The 27,969-nt window shown below is 39.8% G+C and overlaps 1 protein-coding gene across 1 annotated transcript in view; it reads left to right on the top strand.

The window, feature by feature from the left end:
• ZNF850 (zinc finger protein 850) overlaps positions 1 to 27,969 on the top strand; it is a 127,203-nt gene that overhangs the window by 26,151 nt on the left and 73,083 nt on the right. The window contains 1 exon segment of the mRNA XM_065899371.1: positions 19,536 to 19,549. Within this exon segment, the coding sequence (XP_065755443.1) occupies positions 19,536 to 19,549 (14 nt within the window).

Here is a 27,969-nt window from a genome sequence, read left to right as displayed (position 1 = left end):
TGTACCACATCTTCTTTACCCATTCTTCTATTGATGGACATTTAGTTTGCTTCCATGTCCTGGCTATTGTAAATAGTAAATAGTGCTGCAATGAACATTGGGGTGCATGTATCTCTTCAAATTATGGTTTTCTCTGGGTATATGCCTAGGAGTGGGATTGCTGGGTCATATGGTAGTTCTATTTTTAGCTTTTTAAGGAGAGTCTTTATTTCTGAAATGACTTTTATTTCTAATTCTTTTCTGAGTTAGTACCCCATTTCTGATTTTTTTGGTTCTAATTTATATTGTTCTTTCATATTTTGTATCATTTTCTAAATGCAGTATTAGCTCATTTTGAAATAGTCAGTTCCAATTTTGATCTTTCTGATATGCTTTCATTGTCTGTAAGGATGTTATTGCATTCCTTATTCTCTCTCTCTCTCTCCTTTAAAATAGTAACTTTTATGGAGTTGGTCTGATACCTTTCTGTTACTTATTTTTATATAGTAGTTTCCCTGAACCACTTTAGAAGGAGGTTTGATTCAGGGTAATTTTTTATACCTACAGAGCTGTTTCTGTAGGCTTCACACAGTGTTGAAAAAGAAATACACACACACACACACACACACACACACACACACACACACACACATGGCCTTTCTGACACTTAATTGCTCTCTTCTTCCCTCCCACTTTTATCTGGACCTTGACTTCGATTCTGTTTTCCCTGTCCAGCTCAATTATGATTCCCCATTCTTTGCATTTTCTCCTCAGGGAGGAACTTTCTCCTGGAAAGAAATTTGGGCTGTCTACTTTGAAAGTTCTCACAGACAAAGCTTCACAAGCCCCTTCAGATCTTCCGTCGTGGACAACTTGCACTCCTCTCCCATTGGTGTGTGCAAAACCGCATCCCTTTTCAGCTGTTGTTCTCAACTTGGCCCACTCTGCTTTCCAGTGAGTATGTTCTGGTGTTCTCTTGCTTTCAGGTTACTTCAGATGTCCAATTACTTGGCTTGCCTTCCTTCTTCATAGATGCACAGATTCACCATGCAGGTATTGCATTATGATTTTTCCCTATCTGCTTTTATTTGGGGATTAATGGGTATGTTATCTGTATTAGTTTGCTGGGGCTGTCATAACAAATTACCACAGGCTGGGTGGCTTAAGCAACAGAAATTTATTTTCTCACAGTTCTGGTTGCTATTAGTCCAAGATCACGATGTCAGGAAGTCTTTTCCTACCTCTTTCCTTGACTTGCAGATGGCCACCTCTTCTCACTGTGTCCCCACATAGCCTTTCCACTGGGCCAGCACTTCCCTAGTGTTTCTCAGAGTATCCAAATTTCCTCTTTTTATAAGAAGAGACTGGATTAGGGCCCACACTAATCATCTTAATTTAATCATCTCTTTAAAGCCCCTGTCTTCAAATATGGTCACATTCTGAGGTACTGGGAGTTAGGGTTTCAACATATGAATTTGAGGGGAGGTGCAATTGAGCCCATAAAATTGTTTCATCCAGTTTTACTTAAATGTTGCCAATAGGTTTTTGGTTTTACTGGCTGCTTGCTCTATATATATGTGGGGATTTGGGACGATTTAAAAACTTTGCTAATGTAACTCCTATTTTTCTAGAATCATTTTTACTTTTTATTGGCGTTGTTTAATCAGCTTTATTGAGGTACAATTTACATGCAGTAAAACTCACCAATTTTAAGTGTACAATTTGATGACTTTTGAAAAATGTATACAATCATGTAATCGTTACCACAAGCTGATTTAGAATGTTCCCTTCACTTCAAAGAGTTCCTTCAGGGACTTCCCTGGTGGTCTAGTTGTTAAGACCCCATGCTTCCAATGCAGGGGATGCAGGTTCGATCACTGGTTGGGGAACTAAGATCCCACATGCTGTGTGGCACAGCCAAAAAAAAAAAAAGTTCCTTCATGCCTTTTTGTCATCAACCCCTTCCCCAATCCCTGGCCCTGGCCTCTGGTAGCCACTAATCTACTTTCTGTCCACAAAAATTTCAACTTTTCTAGAATTTAATATAAATGGAATCATACAGTACATAATGTATTATGTAAGACTTCTTGTATTTAACATAATTCTTTAGAGATTCATTCATGTTGTTCTGTGTATCAGTAGATTATCTAATTCTTTTTTTCTTTCTGAGTAATACAGCATTGTACGGAAATACTCTGATTTGTTTATCCCTTCACTGATTGATGCACATTGGGTGGTTTCCATTTTTTGGCAGTATGAATAAAGCTACTATGAACATTCAAGTGCAACTCTTTGGATAAGCAGGTATTCATTTCTCTCGGGTAAATAAAGTCATATCTGGGTCATATGCTGAGTATATCTTTAACTTTATAAGAACATTGACATGTACCATCAATGTTTGAGAGTTCCAGTTGTTCCATAAACTTGCCAACACTTAATATTTTCAGTTAAAAATTTTAACCATTTTAATGAGTGTGTAGTATCATCTCGTTTTAATTTACATTTTATTTATATTTTAATTTACATCTCACTGTTTTAATCTACTAGTGATGTTGAGCATCTCTTCATGTGGGTTTTTGTTCTATTTTGTTTTGTTATGCCATTCACATATAATTTTTGGTGTAGTATCTGTTAAATCTTTTACCAGTCCTTTTGGGTTATTTGCCTTCTTATTGTGTCATGCATTATTTGTATATTCAAGATACAAGTCCTTTATTAGACATATGGTCAGCAACTATTTTCTGCCAATCTGTAGCTTGATTTTTCATTTACTTAACACTGGATTTTGTAGAGAAAACGTTTTTAGTTTTGATGAAATCAATTTATCATTTTTTTCTTTCATGGTTCATGCTTTTTACATCCTATCTAAGAAATATTTCCTAAACCAGGGTAACTAAGATTTATCACTTTTATTTTTAAATGGATTGAAAGAATTCAGGTTTGGGCAGTGAATAAAAAAGAAGCTCAAGTCGTAAGTTTAAGTAATATATCAATTATAAGGAAAATATGGGAGTCAGGGAAGACTACTCTATAATAATAGTCTATGGTATGAGCATATCAAAATTCATTTGCCCACATTTTTTTGAGACTTCAAACACAATTCTTTAATTACTTGGGTTTGCTTCCCCCATACCTTCCAACACTAGGCAACCACTAATCTATTTTCTGTCTTTATAGATTTGCCTATTCAATATGTTTAATGTAAATGCAATCATATAATATGCTGTCTTTTGTGTCTGCATTCTTTCACAGAGCATGTTTTCAAGGTTCATCCATGTTGTAGCTGTGTCAGTACTTCATTCTTTTTATGGCTGAATAGTATCATGTTGTATGTATACTACATTTCATTCCTTCATTCGTTAGTTGCTGGACATCTAGGTTGTTTTCACTTTTTGGTTATGATTAATAATGCTATGAACATTCATGAAATTTTTCTGTGGACATATAGTTCATTTCTCTTGGGTATATATATCTAAGAGTGGAATTGCTGGATTGTATGTTTATATGGCTTTAACAGTTCGAGGAACTTCCAGACTGTTTTCCAAAGAGGCTGCACCATTTTATATTTCCACCAGGAGTGTATGAGTGTACTGATTTCTTCACAGCCTTGTCAACAATTGTTATTATCTGTCTTTTTTATTACAACTATCCTAATACATGAAGTGGTATCTCATAGTTTTGACTTGCAGTTCCCTGGTGACTAGTGATGTTGAGCATATTTTCATGTGCTTATTGGCCTGTATATATCTTCTTTGCAGAAACGTCTATTCAGATATATTGTCCATTTTTAAGTTGGGTTGTCTTTTTACTGTTAAGTTGTAAGAGGTCTTTATATAATTCTAGATGAAAGTTCCTTATCAGATATATGACTTGCAAAATTTTTTCCCATTCCGTGAGATGTCTTTTCACTTTCTATTTTTTATTGATTTATTTTTATTTTTTTAATTAAAAAAATTTTTTGGCTGCATTGGGTCTTTGTTGCTGCACATGGGCTTTCTCTAGTTGTGGTGAGTGGGGGCTACTCTTCGTTGTGGTGCGTGGGCTTCTCGTTGTGGTGGCTTCTCTCATTGCAGAGCATGGGCTCTAAGCATGTGGGCTCAGTAGTTGTGGCACGTGGGCTCTAGGGCACGTGGGCTTCAGTAGTTGTGGCGCATGGGCTTAGTAGTTATGGCTTGCAGGCTCTAGAGCACAGGCTTAGTAGTTGTGGCACATGGGCTTAGTTACTCTGCGGCATGTGGGATCTTCCCAGACCAGGGATTGAACCCATGTCCCCTGCATTGACAGGCAGATTCTTAACCACTGCACCACCAGGGAAGTCCTCTTTTCACTTTCTTTCACCAGTGTCTTTTGAAGCACAAAATTGTTTTTTAAATTTGATAAAGAACAATTCACATATCTTTTCTTTTATTACTTGTGCTTTTAGTTTCATATCTAAATCATTGCCTAATCTAAAGTTTCACAGATTTACAGCCATGTTTTCTTTTAGATGTTCTATACTTTTTAGCTCTTATATTTAAGTATTCGATCAAATTTGAGTTACTTTATGTTTATGGTGTGATGTAGGGGTCCAACTTCATTCGTTTCCATGTGAAAATGTGGTCTCAAGATGATTTGTTGAAAGACTATTACTTCCCCTATGGAATTGTTTTGACACCCTTCTCAAAAATCAGTTGATTGTAGGGCTTCCCTGGTGGAGCAGTGGTTAAGAATCCACCTGCCACTGCAGGGTACATGGGTTTGAGCCCTGGTCCGGGAAGATCCCACATGTCATGGAACAACTAAGCCCATGCGCACAACAACTGAGCCTGCGCTCTAGAACCTGTGAGCCACAACTACTGAGCCTGCATGCCACAACTACTGAACCCTGCATGCCTAGAACACATGCTCTGCAACAAGAGAAGCCACCACAATGAGAACACCGCACACTGCAACAAAGAGCAGCCCCTGCTTGCCGTAGCTAGAGAAAGAATGTGCAAATCAATTGATTGCAATCTGAGGGTTTATTTCTGAATTCTCAGTTCTATTCCATTGATCCATTGATCCTTATACCACTATCATACTATCTTGACTACTGTAGCCTACTGTTTTGTATTTAGGAAATGTAAGTCCTCCATCTTTGTTCTTTTTCAAGATTGTTTTGACTATTCTATGTCCCTTGTATTCAAATATGAATGTTCAGATCAGCTTGTCAACTTATCAAGGAAGCCAGGTGGGATTTTTATAGGGATTGCACTGAACCTATAGATCAATTTAGGAAATTTGCCACTTTAACAATATTAAGTGTTCTGACTCATGAACATGAAATGCCTTTCCATTTATTTAGATTTTCTTTAATTTCTTTCATCAATATCTTATAGTTTAAACAGTATAAGTTTTACACTTATTTTGTTGAAGTTATTCCTAGATATTTAATTTCTGATGCTATTACAAATGGAATTTTTTCTTATTTTCAATTCTGATACTCATTGCAAGTCTATAGAAATACAATTAATCTTTGTATATTGATCATGTACCCTGCAAATTCTTTAAACTCATTTATTAGTTCTAACAGTTTTTTAGTGGATTCCTTAAGATTTTCTATACACAAGACCATGTCATCTTCAAACAGATAGTTTTACTTCTTCCCTTTTATTCTTATTTTATTTTCTCTTGCCTAATTGCTGTACCTATAACCTCCAGTACAATGTCAAACAGAAGTGGTGAGAATAGACATCCTTATCTTGTTCTTACTTTTAGGAGGAAAGCATCCAGTCTTTTGGCATTAAATATGATGTTATCTGTGAATTTTTTGTAGAAGAACATTATCAGGTTGAAAAAAAACCCTTCTATTCCTGGTTTGTTTAGTATTTTTGTCATGAAGGGGAACTGGATTTTGTCAAATGCTTTTTGTGCATCTATTGAGATGATTGGGACTTTTTTATCCTTTATTTCATTGATATGGTGTACTACATTAATGGATTTTTGAATGTTAAACCAATCTTGCATTCCCAGGATAAATTCCACTTGGTCATGGTGTATATGTATAGCTGGATTTGGTTTGGTAATACTTTGTTGAGGAGTTTTGCATCATATTCATAACAGATACTGATTTGTAGAATTTGTTCCTTGTGATGTCTTTTTCTGGTTTGAAATTAGGCTAATATTGGACTTAAAGCAAAGTTGGGAAGTATAACCTCCCCTTCTATTTTTTGGAAGAGTTTGTGAAGAATTGGTTGTAATTTTCTACAAGTTTGGTAGAATTCACCAGTGAAGGCATCTCAGCCCAGTCTTTTCTCTTTGGGTAGTGGTTAAATTACTAATTCAATCTCTTTATTTTTTATGAAACTATTCAGACTTTCTGTTTCTTCTTCAGTCAGTACTTTATGTCTTTCTAAGTATGTTCCCATTTCACCTCAGTTATTTAATATATTGGTATATAATTGTTCATAGTATTCCTTTATAATTTAAAAAAACTTTTGTATGGTCAATAATGATGTCCTCTTTTTCATTCCTGATTTTGGTAATTTGAGTCTTTCCTTTTTCTTAGTCAATGTAGGTAAGAGTTCGTTAATTTGGTTGATCTTTTCAAAGAACCAACATTTTATTTTTTATTATTTATTTATTTTTGTGGTACGCAGGCCTCTCACTGTTGTGGCCTCTCCCGTTGCGGAGCACAGGCTCAGGACGCACAGGCTCAGCGGCCATGGCTCACGGGCCTAACTGCTCCGGGGCATGTGGGATCTTCCCGGACCGCGGCACGAACCCGCGTCCCCTGCATAGGCAGGCGGACTCTCAACCACTGTGCCACCAGGGAAGCCCACCAACATTTTATTTTTGTTGATTTTCACTTTTGTTTTTCTATTCTCTATTTCATTCATTTCCACTCTAATCTTTATTTCCTTTCTTTTGTTTCTTGTACATTTAGTTTGCTCTTCTTTTTCCAGTGTCATAAGGTAGAACTTTAGATTTTTTTTTTTTTTTAATTTAGGCTGTGTTGGGTCTTCGTTTCTGCGCCCGGGCTTTCTCTAGTTGCGGCGAGCAGGGGCTGCTCTGCGTTGTGGTGCGCAGGCTTCTCATTGCTATGGCTTCTCTTGTTGTGGAGCAGGGGCTCTAGGGGCGTGGGCTTCAGTAGTTGTGGCACACGGGCTAAGGAGTTGTGGCTCACAGGTTCTAGAGAGCAGGCTCTAGTAGTTGTGGTGCATGGGCTTAGTTGCTCCATGGCATGTGGGATCTTCATGGACCAGGACTCGAACCCGTGTCCCCTGCATTGGCAGGTGGATTCTTAACCACCAGGGAAGTCCAGAACTTTAGATTACTGATTTCAGATCTTTTTTTTTTAATATATGCATTTTAATGCTATTAGCTTTAGCTGCTTCCTGTAAGTTTGGTAGGCTGTGTCTTCATTTTCATTTATTTCAAAGTACTTGCTAATTTCCTTTGTGAGTTTTTTTCTTTGGTCCATTGATTCTTTAGGAGTGTGTTCTTTAATTTCCACATATTTGTGAATTTCCCAAATCTTCTTCTGTTATTCGTTTTTAATTTCATTCCATTGTAATCAGAGAACATGACGCACATGATTTCAATCCTTTTACATTTATTGAGGCTTATTTTATAACCCAGCATGTGGTCTGCCCTGTAGAAAATTCCATGTATACTTGGGGAGAATATGTATTCCAGAATTGTTGGATGGTGTATTCTATAGATGTCTGTTAGGTTTAGTCAGTGTACAGTGTTGTGCAAGTCCTCCATTTCCTTGCTGATCTTCTACTTAGTTTTTCTATCCATTATTGAAAATGGGGTATTGCATTCTCCAACTGTTATTGTTGAATTGTGTATTTCTCTTTTCATTTTTTCTAATTTTTAAGTCATGTATTTAAGGACTCTATTATTAGGTGCTTATGCGTTTCAAATTGTTATATCTTCCTGATGGATTGACCCTTTTAACATAGATACAATTTTTTAAAATATTTATTTTATTTATTTTTGGCTGCGTTGGGTCTTTGTTGCTGCACGCGGACTTTCTCTAGTTGCGGTGAATGGGGGCTACTCTTCGTTGTGGTGCATGGGCTTCTCATTGTGGGGGCTTCTCTTGTTGCAGAGCACCACAAGCTCTAGGCGCACAGGCTTCAGTAGTTATGGCTTGCAGGCTCAGTAGTTGTGGCTCGCAGGCTCTAGAGCGCAGGCTCAGTAGTTGTGGTGCACGGGCTTAGTTGCTCTGCGGCACGTGGGATTTTCCCAGACCAGGGCTCAAACCTGTGTCCCCTGCATTGGCAGGCAGATTCTTAACCACTGTGCCATCAGGGAAGCCCCCTTTCATCATAATAAATTGTCCCTCTTTATCTCTAGTAACATTTTTGTTTTACTTTTTTTTTTTTTTTCCATGCGTGGGGCCTGTGGGATCTTAGTTCCCTGGCCCCATGGCAGTGAAAGCGCAGAGTCTTAACCACTGGACCAACAGGGAATTCCCATGTTTTACTCTATCTTTGACTGGTATTAGTATAGCCGATCTAGCTTTGTTATGGTTGGTTTACAACTAACTTTTTTGTATCTTTAAATCGAAAGTGTAGCTCAGGTAGACAGCATATAGTTGGATCTTTAAAAAATAAATACCGTCTGACAATCTCAGCTTTTTGATTGGATTGTTTAATTCATTCACATCTAATGTTATTGATATTGTTGCATTTACTGCTGCCTTGTTTTCTATGTCTTATGCCCTTTTTGTTCCTCTATTATTATTCTTTCTTTTGCATTAAGTGAATATTTTCTAACATAACATTTAAATTCTTTTAATGATTTTTTTTTTTTTTTTTTTGCGGTAGGTGGGCCTCTCACTGTTGTGGCCTCTCCCTTTGCAGAGCACAGGCTCTCTGGACGTGCAGGCTCAGCGGCCGTGGCTCACAGGCCCAGCCGCTCCGTGGCATGTGGGATCTTCCTGGACCGGGGCACAAGCCCATGTTCCCTGCATCGGCAGGCGGACTCTCAACCACTGTGCCACCAGGGAAGCCCTCTTTTAATGATTTTTTTTTTTTTTTACTGTATTTTAAAAGTTATTTTCTTGGTGATTGCTCTAGGGCTTACCATACATATCTTACATTATCAGAATCTAGTTCATATTTAGAGATATAGTTATGTTACTCCTATATAGCTCTATTCCTTCTCCCTCTTTTTTTGTGTAAATTTATTTATTTTATTTTATTTACTTTTGGCTGCATTGGATCTTTGTTGCTGCGAGTGGGGACTTCTCTTCGTTCGGTGTATGGGCTTTTCATTGTGGTGGCCTCTCTTGTTGCGGAGCATGGGCTCTAGGGTGTGCAGACTTCAGTAGTTGTGGCTCACGGGCTCTAGAGCACAGGCTCAGCAGTTGTGGCACACAGGCTTAGTTGCTCCACAGCATGTGGGATCTTCCCGGACAAGGGATCGAACCTGTGTCCCCTGCACTGGCAGGTGGATTCTTAACCCCTGCGCCATAAGGGAAGTCCCTCCCTCTCCTGCTTTTTTTGCTATATTGTTATACATATTATACTTATATATGCTACATAACCCACAATACATTATTTTAACTATTGCTTTACATGATTTTATGGTTATTAAAGAAGCTGAGGTAAGAAAGGAGAAGTATATATTTATAGAGTTTGCTATAGTAACCTTGTTGACCATTTATGGGTCTCATTTGTTCCTGTGGATTTGAGTTTCCACCCTTTATTGGGTGTTGTTTCCTTAGACTGGTACATCTTTGCTCCCATTCACCTTCTTTGTGCTGTTAGTGGCAAATATATTTCTATATGTTATAGGTCCTAAATACTATTATATACATATTGTTTTATTCAATTGATTTTTAAATGAGTAAAGAGAAGAATAGAAAAGAAATATGCATTTATATACTTTTTATAATTATGTAATTATCTTTTCTGGTACTCTTTGTTTTTTTCATGTGGATTTGAATTACTGTATGAGGTCACTTGCTTTTAACCTGAAAAGCTTCCTGTAGTATTTCTTATCTTTTTTTTTTTTTTTTTTTTTTTGTCGGTACGCGGGCCTCTCACTGTTGTGGCCTCTCCCGTTGCGGAGCACAGGCTCCGGACGCGCAGGCTCAGCGGCCATGGCTCACGGGCCCAGCCGCTCCGCGGCATGTGGGATCTTCCCGGACCGGGGCACGAACCCGCGTCCCCTGCATCGGCAGGGGGACTCTCAACCACTGCGCCACCAGGGAAGCCCCTTATCTTTTAAAAAATATTTATTTATTTATGTGGCTGTGCCGAGTCTTAGTTGGTGCATGTGGGATATTCGTTGCAGCATGTGGGATCTTTTTAGTTGCGGCACACGGGCAGGATCTTTTAGTTGTGGCATGCGGGCAGGATCTTTTAGTTGCGGCATGTGGGCTCTTAGTTGCAGCATGCGAGATCTAGTTCCCTGACTAGGGATCGAACCCAGGCCCCTTTCATTGGGAGCACGGAGTCCTAACCACTGGATCACCAGGGAAGTCCCCCTGTAGTATTTCTTATAAGGTGTATCTGCTAGTAAATAAATCTCTCAGTTTTTATCTGTTCTCCATTTGTTCTATTGAAAAGTCAGCTATTCATCTTATTGGTGTTCTCTTATACATTACAAGTTGGTTTGCTCTGTTGCTTTCAATAGATTTCTTTGTGTTTAGCTTTCAGTGTTTCTATTATGATGTTTCTATGTGTCGATATCTTTGTGATTAACCATCTTGCAGTTCATTCAGTTTCTTGGCTGTGTAAATTCATGTTTTTCATCAAATTTAGGAATTTTTCTTCTGTGATTTCTTTGAATATTTTTCTGCTCTTCTCCTTCTCTCCTTTCCTTCTGTTACTCACATTATGCATATTTTGGTGCTCTTACTGGTGTCCCATATTTCTCTGAGGCGCTGTCTACTTTTCTTCATTTCTCTCTCTGTTCTTTGGATTGTTAGATCTCTCTCAATCTACAAGTTTGCTAATTCCTTCTTCACCAATTCAAATCTATTACTGAGCCACTCTAGTAAATTTTTAATTTTGATTATTGTTATTTTCAACTCCAGAATTTCCATTTGGCTTTCTTATTTCTTTCTCTTTATTTATATTATCTATTTTTTAACAACTTTATTGGAGTATAATTGCTTTACAATGATGTGCTAGTTTCTGCTTTATAACAAAGTGAATCAGCTATACATATACATATATCCCCATATCTCCTCCCTCTTGCATCTCCCTCCCACCCTCCCTATCCCACCCCTCTAGGTGGTCACAGAGCACCGAGCTGATCTCCCTGTACTATGCGGCTGCTTCCCAGTAGCTATCTATTTTACATTTGGCAGTATATATAAGTCCATGCCACTCTCTCACTTCATCCCAGCTTACCCTTCGCCCTCCACGTGTCCTCAAGTCCATTCTCTACGTCTGCATCTTTATTCCTGTTCTGCCCCTAGGTTCTTCAGACCTTTTTTTTTTTTTAGATTCCATATATGTGTGTTAGCATATGGTATTTATTTTTCTCTTTCTGACTTACTTCACTCTGTATGACAGACTCTAGGTCCATCCACCTCACTACAAATAACTCAATTTCGTTTCTTTTTATGGCTGAGTAATATTCCATTGTATATATGTGCCACATCTTTTTTTTTTTTACATCTTTATTGGAGTATAATTGCTTTACAATGGTGTGTTAGTTTCTGCTTTATAACAAAGGCAATCAGTTATACATATACATATGTTCCGATATCTCTTCCCTCTTGCATTTCCCTCCCTCCCACCCTCCCTATCCCACCCCCTATGTGGTTGCAAAGCACCGAGCTGATCTCCCTGTGTTATGCACTGCTTCCCACTAGCTATCTATTTTACGTTTGTTAGTGTATATATGTCCATACCACTCTCTCACTTTGTCACAGCTTACCCTTCCCCCTCCCCATATCCTCAAGTCTATTCTCTAGTAGGTCTCTGTCTTTATTCCTGTCTTACCCCTAGGTTCTTCATGACATTTTTTTTCCTTCTTAACTTCCATATATATGTGTTAGCATATGGTATTTGTCTTTCTCTTTCTGACTTACTTCACTCTGTATGACAGACTCTAGGTCCATCCACCTCCGTACAAATAGCTCAATTTCGTTTCTTTTTATGGCTGAGTAATATTCCATTGTATATATGTGCCACATCTTCTTTATCCATTCATCTGTCAATGGACACTTAGGTTGCTTCCATCTCCGGGCTATTGTAAATAGAGCTGCAGTGAACATTCTGGTACATGACTCTTTTTGAATTATCGTTTTCTCAGGGTATATGCCCAGCAGTGGGATTGCTGGGTCGTATTGTAGTTCTATTTTTGGTATTTTAAGGAACCTCCATACTGTTCTCCATAGTGGCTGCATCAATTTACATTCCCACCAACAGTGCAAGAGGGTTCCCTTTTCTCCACACCCTCTCTAGCATTTATTGTTTGTCGATTTTTTGATGATGACCATTCTGACTGGTATGAGGTGATATCTCATTGTAGTTTTGATTTGCATTTCTCTAATGATTAGTGATGTTGAGCATTCTTTTCATGTGTTTGTTGGCAATCTGTATATATTCTTTGGAGAAATGTCTATTTAGGTCTTTTGCTCATTTTTGGATTGGGTTGTTTGTTTTTTTGATATTGAGCTGCATGAGCTGCTTGTAAATTTTGGAGATTAATCCTTTGTCGGTTGCTTCATTTGCAAATATTTTCTGCGTTCTGAGGGTTGTCTATTTTTGTTAGACATTTTCATCATAACTTCCTTTACTTCTTTAAGTATGGTTTAACTTAGTTCTTTTGAGATATTTATAATGGCTACTTTGAAGTTTTTGTCTGAACCTTATTAGTGAAATTTTCTGTTTTTTGCTTTTTTCCTGTGTATGGGTCACACTTTCTTGTTTCTCTGCATGTGTCACAATTTTTTCTTGGAAACTGAACATTTTAGAGACTGGGCACATAAGATGGCATCATCGATCATTCCCAACTTCAATCCCCCTCACAAGAAGACCAACCAGAAACTATCCATAGACAAGACACTATTTTGAAAATCCCAGAACCCAGGGTTGAGCTGAAGTACCCCTGCTTGATCACAAAGAATGAGAAGAACCACAATAGAAGGGTAAGAAGAGTGGCTTCCTTTTGACCACATTGCTCCTCCCCCGGGCCAGCACAACACTCTACCAAGGAGGACCCCCCAGACCTACAGTTATTCCATTGGGAAAAAGAGGACCCAAGGTGGACATGTAGCTTCCCCAGCATTGTAGGACACTTTCCAGGAAAACCACTCAGGTCTTACCTCATGGGATTCACTGGGGGAGCCTATAGAGTTCTACCACAAGTGATCAGATAGAGATGAAGAAGGGAGGTGGACAAAGAAGCAACCAGCATTTAGATCTTTACAGACTGTATTCCTGCTTACAGCAGTGCCTGAGCAAAGATCCTAGCTAGTAGCTTTGCCCACCTGTAAAACTGAGCTAGTGGTCCCATGGCCAGGGAGCTCAGTCAGCAGTTCTACCTGATTTGGATCCCCAGCCAATGAGCTGTATTGGCCATGGAGCCCATTCCGTGGCTCCACTCAGGCAGGAGAGGAACTGCTAAGCATAGTTACCAGTCTCACCCCACCAGGAAGCCTGACCACAGACACCTAGGACCCACAGAGCATATCCTTTGGCCCACCTAGGCAGGGTTGCAAACTAACAGTACCACCAAACAGCTGAGCATAGCATCTAGTTCCATTCCTCTGGGGAGTATAGCCACAGATACTCAGCAGCTGCAGAGCACATCCTATGGCCCAACCACAGAGCCCAGCCTACACCTCCACCCAGTAGCAGATCCCGGACCACAACCCTGCCCAATTACTGAAAACAGCCTGGGTCCTTGCCTAGGCAGGGAGCTCAGCCAGTGATGCCACCCAATTGCAAAGCATAGGCTGTGGCCCCACCCAGTCACGGAGCCTGAACAACGACCCAGCCTAACCATGGAGCACAGTTTCCAGACCCACCCAACTGTGGGGTACAACAGGAATCCCTGCCTGACCAGAGAGCCTGTCCAGTGACCATGCCCAATAGTGGAGCACAGCCAATAGTGTACCTAGTCACAAAGCCCAGCCTGAAGCCCCACCCAACTTTGGGGCACAATCTGCAGCTCCTGCTGATTGCAGAGTACAGCCTGAGGCCCCAAACTACCATGAAGCCCGGCCTATGGCCCTACCTGAACTTAGACTGCAGCCAGTAGCAGCATCTAGTCAGGAAGCATAACCTGAGGCCCAGCCAACCAAGATCAGTTCAGAGCACAGCCTGCCACCCTGCCCAATCACAGAAGCCAACCAGTGGCACTGCCCTGTCAGGGAACACAGCCTGATACCCCCATGTGACCAGAAGTGATTGCAGAGCCCAGCTAGTGACTCCACCCAACAGCAGAGCCTAGGCAGTGGCAACCCCTGACCTCAGAGCATGGGCAGTGGCCTCACCCATCTAGAGACCCTGATTGCAAGCCCCAGCTGCTCAGGGATGCTACCAGCTCACCAATCCAGTACCCCAAGCTGAGTAAACTAGTGAAGTTCTTTCCTTGCTGAAGCAAAGATGTAAAGTCTGGAAGAGAAGACCATTTAATCAAATGTGCAGTTACCAACTCAAGGATACAAGGATCACAAAAAATCAGGTAAACATAACACCACTAAAGGAAACGAATAAAGCTCCAATAACTGACCCTAAAGAAATGGAGATCTATGAACTCTGACAATGAATTCAAAATAATCATCTTAAAGAAGTTCAGCAAACTACAAGAACAGACAGACAACTAAACTAAATTAGGAAAACAATGTATGAACAAAATGAGAAGTTCAACAAAGAAACAGAAATCATAAAAAAAAAAATCCTAGCGCTAAAGCATACAATGTCTGAACTTAAGAATTTAATAGAGATCTTCAATAGCAGAGTAGACCAATAAAAAGAAAGAATCGGTGAACTATTGTAGAAGACACCTCGTTTGAAATTATCCAGTCTGGGACTTAATGGAACACCATCAAAAGAAATCCATAGACACAGAATATACGTTAGTGGTTGCCAGTGGTTGGAGGGAAGTAGCGAATGGGAAGTGACTATGTAATGGGTATATGGGATTTTTTTGTTTGGGGGTGGGGTGGGGGTGATGATGAAATGTCCTGGAGCTAGATGTTGGTGATGGAAGCACAACATTGTGAATGCCACTTAATGGTACACTTTAAAATAGTTAAAATAGGGACTTCCCTGGCGGTCCAGTGGTTAGGATGTGGCTCTTTCACTGTTGAGGGCCGGGGTTCAGTTCATGGTCAGGGAGCTAAGATCCCACAAGCTGTGCAGTGTAGCCAAAATAAAATATAATAATAAAATAAAAAAGGGACTTTCCTGGTGACACAGTGGTTAAGAATCCACCTGCCAATGGAGGGGACACGGGTATGATCCCTGGTCTGGGAAGATCCCACATGCCACGGAGCAACTAAGCCCATGTGCTGCAACCACTGAGCCTGCATGCTGCAAATACTGAAGCCCAAGTGCCTAGAGCCAGTGCTCCGCAATGCATAGGAGGGACACTGGAATTTTGGTCATAGATTTGTCTACAAGATAAAAGATGCGGTTTGCTTTTCTAAGTACTAAAATCTAAAGGAAGCAGAGTGGTAACAATTATCTGTACTTGAACACAATGAATGGCCACTTGTCATCCCTCTCCAGCAAATCTCCAAGGATTCTCAAATAGCTATAGATGAACAATATGCTATGTTAGCTCAGAAACCAATTGCTGAAATCTCCCACCATGACCACCAACCTGAAATCCACAGTCCCAAACCGAAGAGCTTTCTCTTTCTCTCTGTGGTATCTCACTGCCTTGGCCTAAACAGCCAATATGCACTCATATTCCTACATAGTTTGAGATTATGTTTTTGTTTATGAATCACTTGGCCTGAAATGGTATTTAGGCTGAGAAAACTGTTGTATCAGAGGAAAAATAATGGTCCAAATTGCAGCAGAGGCATCAAGTCAAGTCACTTTAATTTTTCTTTATATTGGTATACCTCCATTAGAGGAGAAATACAGACAAGAAAGTAGGTGGTTTCCTGAACAGAGAAATGGGAAAAATCTCTAATAAGGTAAGTTTGACTCATCTTCTAGGCTCACAAGAGAACACAAGTGTATTTTCTACTTGCAAGAAGCCAAAAATTCTGCCTGTAGCCCAGGTTTATTCTAAAATGCTAGGAAGCTCATCTTCCTGATACCTTAATTATGCTTTGGTAACCTCCTCCTCGGCCCCTCTTCCAGCACAGAGGCTAGAGAAAGAATGCACTGAAGGCATCATCTATTTGCAAAATGAAGCTTTGCAGTCATTTTCTGTATGAAATGAATTTCAGGCCAGGATATAATTCAAAACCTAAAAAAACCAAGCAGAAGATGGAGTCACATTTTCTTTTCCAGGGACTATGAACAATGTCAAATATTTAACTTTTCCTTACATTAGAAAGAATGACACCACTTCCCTATCAAGGGAAAATGTATCAATATGTAGGTATAAAATAAAGAGCCACATCCAGTACAAAAAAATTATTTATCCATTAAATTGCATATTTATTAAGGGTATGCAATAAATTAAATGTTCATTATGTTATTTTAAGTGTGTTATTCATAATATATAAGAAAATTTCAAGTGACATTTAAACACTGATTACATGAATAGATTTTATAACATACCAAATAGATTCATTACTCTTTTCTTTTATTGTGGATATCTAGGAAGTAAATTTTTCCCTGAGAACATAATAAAGGTCATTCTCGTCTAGGTGATTTGCACAATCTAATTTAATCTGGAAATCATATATACTTATACATCATTCATCTCCAGACAAATCTATATATAGTATCTTTTGTCTAGATTAATAGTTTATATTGGGACCCCCAAAGTTAACTACTTCCCTGATCAGATATTACTTCCAGTATTATAAACAATGCTGTGGCGAACAAGCATTCACACATATTTTTGTTCATTTGTCCCAATTTTCCTTAGGATAACTTCTTAAAAGTTGAATCACTGGCCTTTGAGACATGTTACTAAACAGTGCTCATGAGTATGGCTGTTTTCCACTTCTATGCCTACCTTGGTATTCTACATCTTTTAAAATTTTCTCTTCCTAATTAAAAAAAATTCATTTTAACTATTTCTTCTCACTAACTTGATTAAGTTTGTGTGTTTATTAGCAGCATTTTTTCTTTTATTAGTTGCCTATTCATATCCATTTTCCATTGCTATGTTCAACTGTTTGTTATTGCTTTCTTTCATTGCATTAAATAATATGTGAGAATTTGCAGTAAAGATACGAATACATTTGCAATTTCTCTCTTTTTTTTTTTTTTGGCTGCGTATTGTGGCTTGAGGGATCTTAGTTCCCCAACCAGGGATCCATCTGCGCCCTCGGCGTGAAAATGCAGAGTCCTAACCACTGGACCGCAATGGGAATTCCCTGCAATTTCTCATAGGCTTTGAAGTCACTAAGAGAATGCCTTGTCCTGCCAGTTCTGAGTAGCACTTCACACTCAGAAACATACCTGCTCATGGCAACAATGATGTTGGAGAGTAAGTGTGATATTGTGATTTATAATAAGAAACAAATATTTGGTCTTTTTCCTGTTTCTGGCACCAGAGCTCCTAAAACCCTTGGAATATCCTGTGCTGAAAGTGATCAAGATGTCTCTTGGTATGTTAATGAGGTAACTTATGGACCACACCTAAGGCTACAGGCTGGTTGCCAGAAGAACCAACCATGTGATTAGTGGGTCAGAACTTTCAGTCCCACACCCCTGACCTCCAGGGAGGGGAGGAGGGCTGGAGGTTGGATCAATCACCAATGGCCAATGATTTAACCAATCATGCCTATGTAATGAAACTTCCATAAAAACCCAAAAGGATGGGGTTCAGAGAGCTTCTGATTTGGTGAAAACGTGGAGATTCAGGGATAGTGGTGCAAGAACACATGGAGATTCAGAGAGGGCATGGAAGCTATGTGCCCTTTCCCTATGCATCTCCTTCAGCTGGCTGTTCCTGAGTTATATCGTTTTATAATAAACCAGTAATCCAGCAAGTAAGATGTTCCTGCGAGTTTTGTTAGCTGATCTAGCAAATTAATCAAACCCAAGGAGGGGTTGTTCAAATCCCCAATCTATAACCCGTTGGTCAGAGGCACAGGTGATAACCTGGGTGCCAGATGCCTGCAACTGGCATCTGAAGTTGGGGGTGGGGAGGTGTAGGACTGGGTCCTTAACCTCTGGGATCTGACACTATCTCCAGGTACACAGAATCAGAATTGAGTCCAATTGCAGAAAACCCATCTGGTGTCCGAGAATTGCTTGGCGGTGTGGGGAACACACACACACACGCGTGTGCACACACACACAGACACACACACACACTGAAATTGGATGCAGAGCTCTTTAGTAAGCAAATATGAGGTTTAGTCTAGGCAATCTACACCTAAGGAGTGAGCAGTGCAACAGTGCCCTCCCTCCCTGGAGAGTGACCAGTAGAAATACATTTGAGGATGCACAAAAACTACCAGCACATCTTCTTTAATTAGGACTCATTCACCCAGCTATTGCCCAGCTTTGGAAAAGCTATTCTCTGGGCACCTTGTTCTACCAATGCAAGTGGCACTATGAGTGTCAAGGCTCTGTAAAGAAGCAGAAGTGCTGGTCAGCAGCAGGCAAGGCAAACATTAAGCATTGGGAAAAATCAGATAGAGACTGACTTCAAAGAAAACTCAGTATTGCCTGATAAATTGTGTTATAATATTATCCTACCAATGGCTAGCCTTCATGCCATGAAGATGTATCCATTTTAACAATGTCACTATCTTACCTAACTGCAGATGATAGGTGACATGAGAGAAGACAATAGAAATGAATGTGAACTTAAAGGAAAACATCATTCTATACAAAAATCTTCATCAAATCCAAATATTGTAAATGTACTTGAAGCAGAGTTCACAGCCATGTAAAACAAACTTATTAGCTGGCATTCTTCTTTTTCTCTTGTTTATGGATTTTAATTTATTTAATGGGTTATAATTAATTATGGAATTTATTGATGGCACAGGAAAAGAATTATTTCAAGTAGTTTTTAAACACTCTATAATTAAGAAGGATACACTCTAAAACAGGAGACAGCAAGCTTTTTCTGTAAAAGGCCAGATAGTAAATGCAGTCTATCCTTATTATTTGCAGATTCCATATTTGCAAACTAACCTACTCGCTAAAATTCATTTGTAACCCCAGAGTCAATACTCCCAGAACCTTTTTAGTCATTCGTTGGCATGTGAAAATTGATGACCAATGAGTCTCCCGACACACATGTTCTCAGCTGAAGTCAAATAGGGGACCCTCTGTCTTCTTGTTTCGGTTCTTTTTTCTAATTAATTTATTTTATTTTATTTATTTTATTTTTGGCTGCGTTGGGGCTTCGTTGCTGAGCACGGGCTTTTCTCTGGTTGCGGTGAATGGGGGCTACTCTTCATTGCGGTGTGCGGGCTTCTCATTGCGGTGGCTTCTCTTTTTGTGGAGCATGGACTCTAGGCACGCGGGCTTCAGTAGTTGTGGCACACGGGCTCAGTAGTTGTGGCTTGCGGGGTCTAGAGCGCAGACTCAGTAGTTGCGGCGCATGGGCTTAGTTGCTCCACGGCATGTGGGATCTTCCCAGACCAGGGCTGGAACCTGTGTCCCCTGCATTGGCAGGTGGATTCTTAACCACTGTGCCACCAGGGAAGCCCTTGTTTCTGTTCTTATACCATAAACAAGTATCCTTTTCTCAGTGTGGTTAGTATTACTTTATTCCTCTCATTTTTGTGTTTTTTTAAAAATTTATTTATTAATTATTATTATTATTGGCTGTGCTGGGTCTTAGTTGTGGTATGTGGGATCTTTAGTTGTGGCATGCATGCAGGATCTAGTTCCCCGACCAGGGATTGAACCCTGGCCCCCTGCATTGAGAGCACAGTCTTACCCCCTGGACTACCAGGGAAGTCCCTCATCTTTGTGCTTTTTGTTGGTGATTTTGCTGTTTAAAATGGTCCCCAAGTTTACGCTGAAGTGCTGTCTAGTGTTCCTGAGGGCAAGAAGGATTACAGAGATGTGCCTTACAGAGACAATACATGTGTTAGATAAACTTCATTCAGGAGTGAGTTATGCTGTTGTTGGCCTTGAGTTCAGTGTCAATAAATCAATAACATATAAAAAGTGTCTTTAAATAGAAACACATAAAACAATGTTATGTATTGACTGGTTGAGGAAAATGTTGTGACCAGATGTTTATAGGAAACTAACTTTGTTTCTCTGCTAGGAGCAACAGTTCACTAATTCAGTGTTTGCAACAACTTTATAGAATATAACTACCATGAATAATGAGAATCCACAGGCCATTCAGTCTACACTAACTTCTCAATTCTGCCCTTGTAGTTCAAATGTAGCCATAGACAATACATAAAGGAGGATGGCTATGTCCCAATAAAACTTTGTGTAGGACCCAAATTGAAATATATAATTTTCACACCTCATGGAATATTCTTGATTATTATCGTTGATTTTTTAAACCATTAAAAAAACACAGACACCATAGACACTCACTAGCTATACAACAGGTGGCAGGCCAGATTTGGCCTGCAGGCTATAGCTTGCCAACCCCTGCTTTAAAAGAACTACAGTCTAAAATTATATTTACTGGCTTGATTGTTAGTAATAATATTGGTATTACAATTTTAAACTATTTTATAGCAATTCTAGGCTAAGGGAAATAAATAAATATGTTAATATTGCTAGGAACTAGGATTTCTGTTAGAGAAAAGAAGCAGAAATATAAAATAAAAAGTAAGAATAAAACTCTGTAATGTTAAATTTGAATTAGTAATGTCAGTATGGACTCATGCTTTGAGTCTTTCTTGCCCTCCTTGAACATAGGGAAAATAGTGTCTAATCCAGGACTCAAGATATCTGACTTCCTAATCCTGGACTGTCTGCTCTAGCCATACTGCTTCTCTTTTGTGTAAAGATGTTTTTGCATAGACTAGGGCTTCTTAAATCTTCCTAACAAAACCCCCTTTCCCATGAGAGGGAAAGCCCACTCATGGGAATTTGGGGCAGAAGCAAATCAACTACTCTATGCCGAAATTTCCTTTGAAATCTTATTTTTAAAGTAATGCTTATTTGCATTTTTCTCCATAAGAAACCTGTGATTAAATGTGAAATGATTTCCCAGAAAAATCCGTTTTTTCACTAAATCCTTCAGTAAAGTTGATGCTCCTTGAAGATGCAATATTCCTTTCCCTCTTCAGAGCTGAGGAGAATGAGGCTCCTGGTCACATCCAATCATCCAGATAGCCACCTCCTCAGTCCTGCAGGAACATACCAGAAGCACACACACTCGCCACACAATCAGGCAGGTCGTTTCTAAGACACACTGAGTGACTCACATCCAGGGTCTGCAAAGAAGGCCCAAGGAAAACAAATCTATCAAAACCGAGCCACAGAAATGCTCAATTACAGACACGTTCACAGAAACGCAACCTCATGCACTCACAGTCAGCTCCACTATCTCACAGGCCCTCACAACATGCTCAATCCGACACAGCCCGACACAATTCCAGTCATAAAATCTTCATAAACCGCATTCCAATCCCAGCAGTCACACCATCTCAAACACAACCAGCCACATTCAATGAAAAAAATCGCATCCGGAACCACTCCAAAGACAGATACACAAGCGCTGTCCTTGGTCATGGACCTCTCCGGTTGGCCCCGCGGAGAGTCCTATTTTCGCATACACATCCCTCTTTAATGCGCCTGTAGTCCGTCCCCGCCCCGCTCCGGCCCAGCCGTGACTTCCTCAGGACAAAGAGCCGAGAACCCCGCCCCACCGCGGAGCTACTGGATCTCGGGCTCACTCGACACAGCCCACGCAAAGCAGCTCACTCAATGACGCTCCGCCCCCTGGGGCTCGGCCGCGCCTGCGTACTCAGTGCGTGCAGCCTACGCTCCCAACAAGCCCCGCGCGCGGCCCGTTAGGCTCCGGGGGCTGTGGACTTACTTGAGGTGTCGCGCGCTCTCTTCCACTGGGCATCACCGTGAGACGGGTTCGGTGCCCCAGGTGAGCAGTCCTGGCTCGGAGCATTTGTTCTGGCCATCGGTAGGAACGGCGTTGCGGCCCGGGGATGAGGGAGAGGGAAGGGAAGCGCTGCAGCACCTCAGAGTGTTGGGAGCCCAGCATCTCAGCCCCGAGTGGGCGTGAGAACCGCGGAGGTGTAACGGTGTGGTGTGCCTGTGGGCGTGACTGTACCGGAGTATGGCATCGGGACTATGTGCGGTTGTGAGGCTGGAACTAGTGGGTGATGGCGTTTGTGTGACTGAATGGGGTGCAGAGCCTCTTGTGTGACCGTCGGTTGCCGTGGACTGGGTGACTCCGACCCTAGCGTCACGGCTGAATCTTCTGCCAGCCGTAGAGAAATGGCCCCCAGTCAGGTAACTGAGAGCCAGAGAAAAGACTCCCAGCAAAAAGACTCAGACCCGTCTTGGGATAAGAATGTTAGAACTGAACGTGCCCCCCAGGCTGGCTCCTGGGAGTATTCCCAGCGCACTACATTCTCTGGCGGGCGCACGCGGACACACGCACGGTTGCTCATACAGCTCCGCACTTTCCACCTGCAGGTTTCGGAGCCAGGAATTCCCTCTCCGCACAACCGTGACCCTGGCTTTTCTCTATTACTGGGAAGAGTCAGTACCCTTCCTCTTCCTTACTCTGGGCGGCGTGCGTGGGTGGTGGGTGGTGGGGACAGATACGGTCGTGACGTGCCCTAATTTAGCCGGCGTGGGCAGGGCTCCAAGGAAGGCCTATATTGTCTTAAGATTCCCTTCTTCCTCAGTCTTGTCAAACTAAGAAAAGGGCTCTGATGAGGAGGAGGAATGAATTCCTACTGCCCACTTAAAAGTCAAGGTCAAGACGAGTGGGTATTTCCACTTGTTCTGTGAAATGCATTTTTATTTTTTAGAACCTGTAAACATTTGCTTCCTTCTGCTTAGTATGACCTGTCCATTAATTTGATATGTAGTTCCCCTCCCTAGTGCCTATATGCATATATCCATGTGGCAGATACTTCCCCTTACTTCTGAGAGCTTTCTTTTTTTTAACTATGTGTAAAGGTCTTATAACAGTGCCTGATACTTCATAAGTACTTAATAAACATTAGCTATTTGTTGTTAAGTGGTGATTTGGAGCAATTCCCCATCGGCCTTCAATAGATCAGGAAAAATGGAAATACCATGCTAATTGTGTTGAACATTTCCTAGTTTAAAAAATTGAGGTGCTCCAGGGAACTCTACTCAATGCTCTGCAGTGACCTAAATGTGGAGGAAATCCAAAAAAGAGGGGCTATATGTATAGGTATAGCTGATTCACTTTGCTGTACAGTAGAAACTAACACAACATTGTAAAGCAACTATACTCCAATAAAAATTTTTTTTAAAAATGAGGTACTCAAATGGTTTGAATAGGAATTCTTAACTAGTGGTAATTTAAATCCATTTGGGGCTTTCACTTTACCAGAAACCCCTTGAGATTGTATGTGAAATTATAATAGTTGATAATATGCCATTTTTCTGGGAAGGAAGTCCGTAATTTAATGAGATTGTCAAACATGACCCAAAAAGATTCAGATCCATTGGCCTAGAATCAAAGGCTAATGTCTGAGAATGTTCTTTGAAATAAGAACTATATAAAATTAGTATCTATGGGAATTCCCTGGGGGTCCAGTGGTTAAGACTCCACGCTTTCACTGCCGTGGGCCACTGGGTTCAATCCCAGGTCAGGGAACTAAGATTCTGTAAGCTGCGTGGTGCAGCCAAAAATAAATAAAATAAGGTAAGATAAGATCAATTAAAATGTGTCTAATTATAGGAAATTATTAAATAAATCACATTCCATCCATATGATGCAATTTTATGCCATTGGTATTGACTCATGAGAAGGAAAAGAAGTAAAATGATCAATTTTAAGCAATAGTTACAGTTTTGAACAAGATGACTCAAGACATTTTTAGTTATGTATGAATTCCTTTTAATAAACTAGGGGTTTGTGTGACATTTTGCAATGATATATCTAATATGAAAATTTAATAGTTATTCAGTGGAGAAAGGAGGAGGTAAAGCATCCGTTGTATACCAAATACTGTTGTGTCTGCTTTGGTATACTCTTTCTAAATTTGGGAATGCTGTTTACCTTCATTGTGTTCAGTTACAGGAGAAGGATTGTGAAGATAGCTTATCGTTTTGATGAACAGTAAAAGAACAGTTATTTATTTCTGCCATGCTAATTTGTGTGTGCGTGTGTGTGTGTCTGTGTGTGTGTGTGTGTAGAACCCTCTCATGTCACAGGCCTATGACTCACATTTCTCTTAACAACTGGAAGGTACTCCCTCTCCCAACTCTATTTTATTTGTATGGAAATAGTAATTTAATTTTTGTTTCTGATGATAGAATTCATGCAGGTTTATTGTAAAAAGAAAAAAAATGCAGGCACCTAAGGAAGTTTTAAGAAGAAAATTTTAAATGCCCTTAGTCCCATCATCCAGAGTTAATGAATATTACAATTCTGATGTTTGTTTTTCCAAATATTTTTTTGTGCACTTGTGTATATATGTTTGGTTTGCAAAATAGAATCATAAAAATTGGTTATTTAAAAAGATAAAGACTCTCCAACACTATGAAAAAGCAATCCAGTGCAGTCATAAGATTTATTATATTGTTATGCCTATACAGGGTAAAGGGGAGTGCAATGGTTCCCCTCTAATTTGAAAAACTTTTCAAGAATTTACACTTTTTAGTTATGGAGGCATTGATTTTTGTTAATTACTTTCTTAAACCTAGTTCTAAAATTTATTGATGCTGTTAAGAAAGGCCAGTTGTGAAAATCTCAAAAAATTTACTGTTAAGAAAAAAGAGAAAGGGCATGCTAGTATTAAAATTATTAGAGGGCTTCAGTGGCTTGAGAATCCACCTGCCAGTGCAAGGGACACGGGTTTGAACCCTGCTCCTGGAGGATCCCACATGCCGTGGAGCAACTAGGCCCTGCGCTCTAGAGCCCGCGAGCCACAACTACCAAGCCCATGAGCCACAGCTACTGAGGCTGCGTGCCACAACTACTGAAGCCCGCGTGCCTGGAGCCCATGCTCCGCAACATGAGAAGCCACTGCAATGAGAAGCCCGCGCACCGCAACGAAGAGTAGTCCCCGCTCACCGCAACTAGAGAAAGCCTGCACGTAGCAACGAAGACCCGATGCGGCCAAAAAATAAATGTTCCTTAAAAAAAAATTATTAGAGATGATTTATCAAAAATTTAAAATTTTTAATTAAAAATTGTTAAAGATAATTTTCTTTAATAAATAGAATGGACATGTTTTTCATTTTATTCAGTGCTTATAATAAGCTGCTTTAAGTTCTTTATATGTATTATATTAACGGTTCACAACAACCCTATAAGATAGATACTGTATTTTTTTGATGTGGTCCATTTTTAAAGTCTTTATTGAATTTGTTACAGTATTGCTTCTGTTTTTATGTTTTCATTTTTTGGCTTCCAGGCATGTGGGATCTTAGCTCCCCGACCAGGGATCGAACCTGTACCCCCTGCATTGGGAGGCGAAGTCTTAACCACTGGACCACCAGGGAAGTCCCCTAGATACTGTTATTATTCTCCAGTTTTTCTATGAGGGAACAGAGGCACTGAAAATTAGTAACGTGTCCAAAGCCTCCTAGTTGATAACTGTCAGAGCTTAGATTCACATACTGGATCCTGACAACAAAGCCTGTGTTTTTCATATGTGAGAGTCAGTCACCTCCCAACATTGTTGCATATTCTTTTTAGTCTGCCTAGTGTACTTGGCAGTTTATCATGGATATCTTTCTTCATTAATTAATATGAACCAGTATCATCATTATTAATAATTGTATAATATGCCATCATACAGTGGAACATAATTTATTTAGCTTGTTGACTATTGTTAGGTATTCTTTTGGTTATAAATTATTCTTTGAAGAACTTCCTTGCATATACTTCTTTGTGTATACTTTTACAAATATTCCCTAAGGATAAATTCCTAGAATTGGAATTTCTAGGTTAAATTATCAGACATTTAAAAAGAACTCATATCATGCCAGATCCTGTGCTAGTGCTTGGGGAAAATACAGTAACTAAAATCCTTAAGTTGCTTTTTATCTATCAAGGTAGATAAACCTCTACAGGAATAAGACTAAAATAAAGTCAATGAAGAAGTCTGATGGCATGGCTTGGGAGTTCCCGGAAAGGAGACATCATCTGATTATAGCAAGCACTATCAGGTTGTGACCAAATAGTACCAAACCCATCAGATTTCTGTGGAGGTCATTGGATTTTATGTAATAAGCTTTGTCTCACAGTTTATTTTTTCCTCATGATGTTGATGCAGAGCGAGACCAACAGGAGAAAGACAATTCATTAGCTCTTTGGAGGGCATCGTGACTAAGATGACTAATTCAGAACCAAGATAAATTCATCAGTCAAAAAGTTATGAGAGGCAGCAGAAACTTAGAAATCATAGAGTTGGTTCAGATATTGGGAGCTGAAATAAATTTAAAAATAGCAGCTTTTTTCCTCCAGGTTCAAGGGATGACTGCTTTAAAATATCTCTTTCACCTACTTGAAGAAGAAGTTCCTGTTTATAAAATTTTAAAATATATATATATTTCAAGGGTATATATGGCCATATAAAATTATGAAGTACATGTAAGCAAAAAGAAGAAAATTAGTACATGTAAGCAAAAAAGAAAAAATGTAGAAATAGCAATCTTTGCAGATTTTTTTCTGTCTGTTGATGCCTGTTAGTACCTCTTTATGCCAATATATATGTATACTTTACAAATAATTATAATAACCATTTCATTTTATTTTTCTAAAGACTGCATATCTTGAATATTTTGTATGTCTGTGTACTTTCTAAAGCTTAAACTTATATAATATTTTCCAACTATGCCTCAATCGAAAAAAATTTTTAATAATAAAGGTTAGCATTTAGTGATTACTTTGCACATACATGAATATATAGATACATATAGGTGTTTTTACCTGCCATGACAGGATCACAGTACTCACAACTGTTGTTACCTGCATTCTTCACTCAGCAACATGTAGTAAACATATTTCCATCTTTCCTATTAAAGATCTGCATCATAATTTTAATTTTTTAATTTTTATTTATTAAAATTTTTTAAAAATTTATTTATTTTATATTGCCTGCATTGGGTCTTTGTTGCTGCGTGTGGGCTTTTCTCTGGTTGTGGCGAGTGGGGGCTATTCTTCATTGTGGTGTGCAGGCTTCTCATTGCGGGGGCTTTTCTTGTTGTGTGGCTCGCGGGCTCTAGGCATGCAGGCTCAGTAGTTGTGGCACACGGGCTTAGTTGCTCTGGGGCATGTGGGATCTTCCCGGACCAGGGCTTGAACCCGTGTCCCCTGCATTGGCAGGTGGATTCTTAACCACTGCGCCACCAGGGAAGCCCTACATCATAATTTTTAAATGGAAAGTTTTTTCACTCTATGGATGCTTTATAATTTATTAAATCTATTTCTACTGAAGGATGTTTCAGTTCTGGAAAGCTTTTTTCCCCTAGGAATAATGTCTGTCAGCACACTTTTACATTTTTGTCCATATATACAATTATTTAATATTTTCTTTAATCCCATAAGTTAGAATTTCTGCATCAAAGGGTTTTCATGGTTTAAATGCTGCTTGTACCTACTTTAAATTTTGTGCAGTCTACAGGTTAGAATGTTCATATCCTTACAGGCTTGCTAATATGGGCATCAGTACTCTTAAAACGAGGTTTAGGGGCTTCCCTGGTGGCGCAGTGGTTGAGATTCCGCCTGCAGAGGCAGGGGACACGGGTTCGTGCCCTGGTCCGGGAAGATCCCACATGCCGCGGAGCGGTTAGGCTC

This window comes from Phocoena phocoena, chromosome 20 (genome assembly GCF_963924675.1).
Source record: "Phocoena phocoena chromosome 20, mPhoPho1.1, whole genome shotgun sequence".
Classification (NCBI taxonomy): domain Eukaryota; kingdom Metazoa; phylum Chordata; class Mammalia; order Artiodactyla; family Phocoenidae; genus Phocoena; species Phocoena phocoena.
Note: the sequence above shows the minus strand (reverse complement) of the source record. Positions and strands in the feature narration are given on the sequence as shown.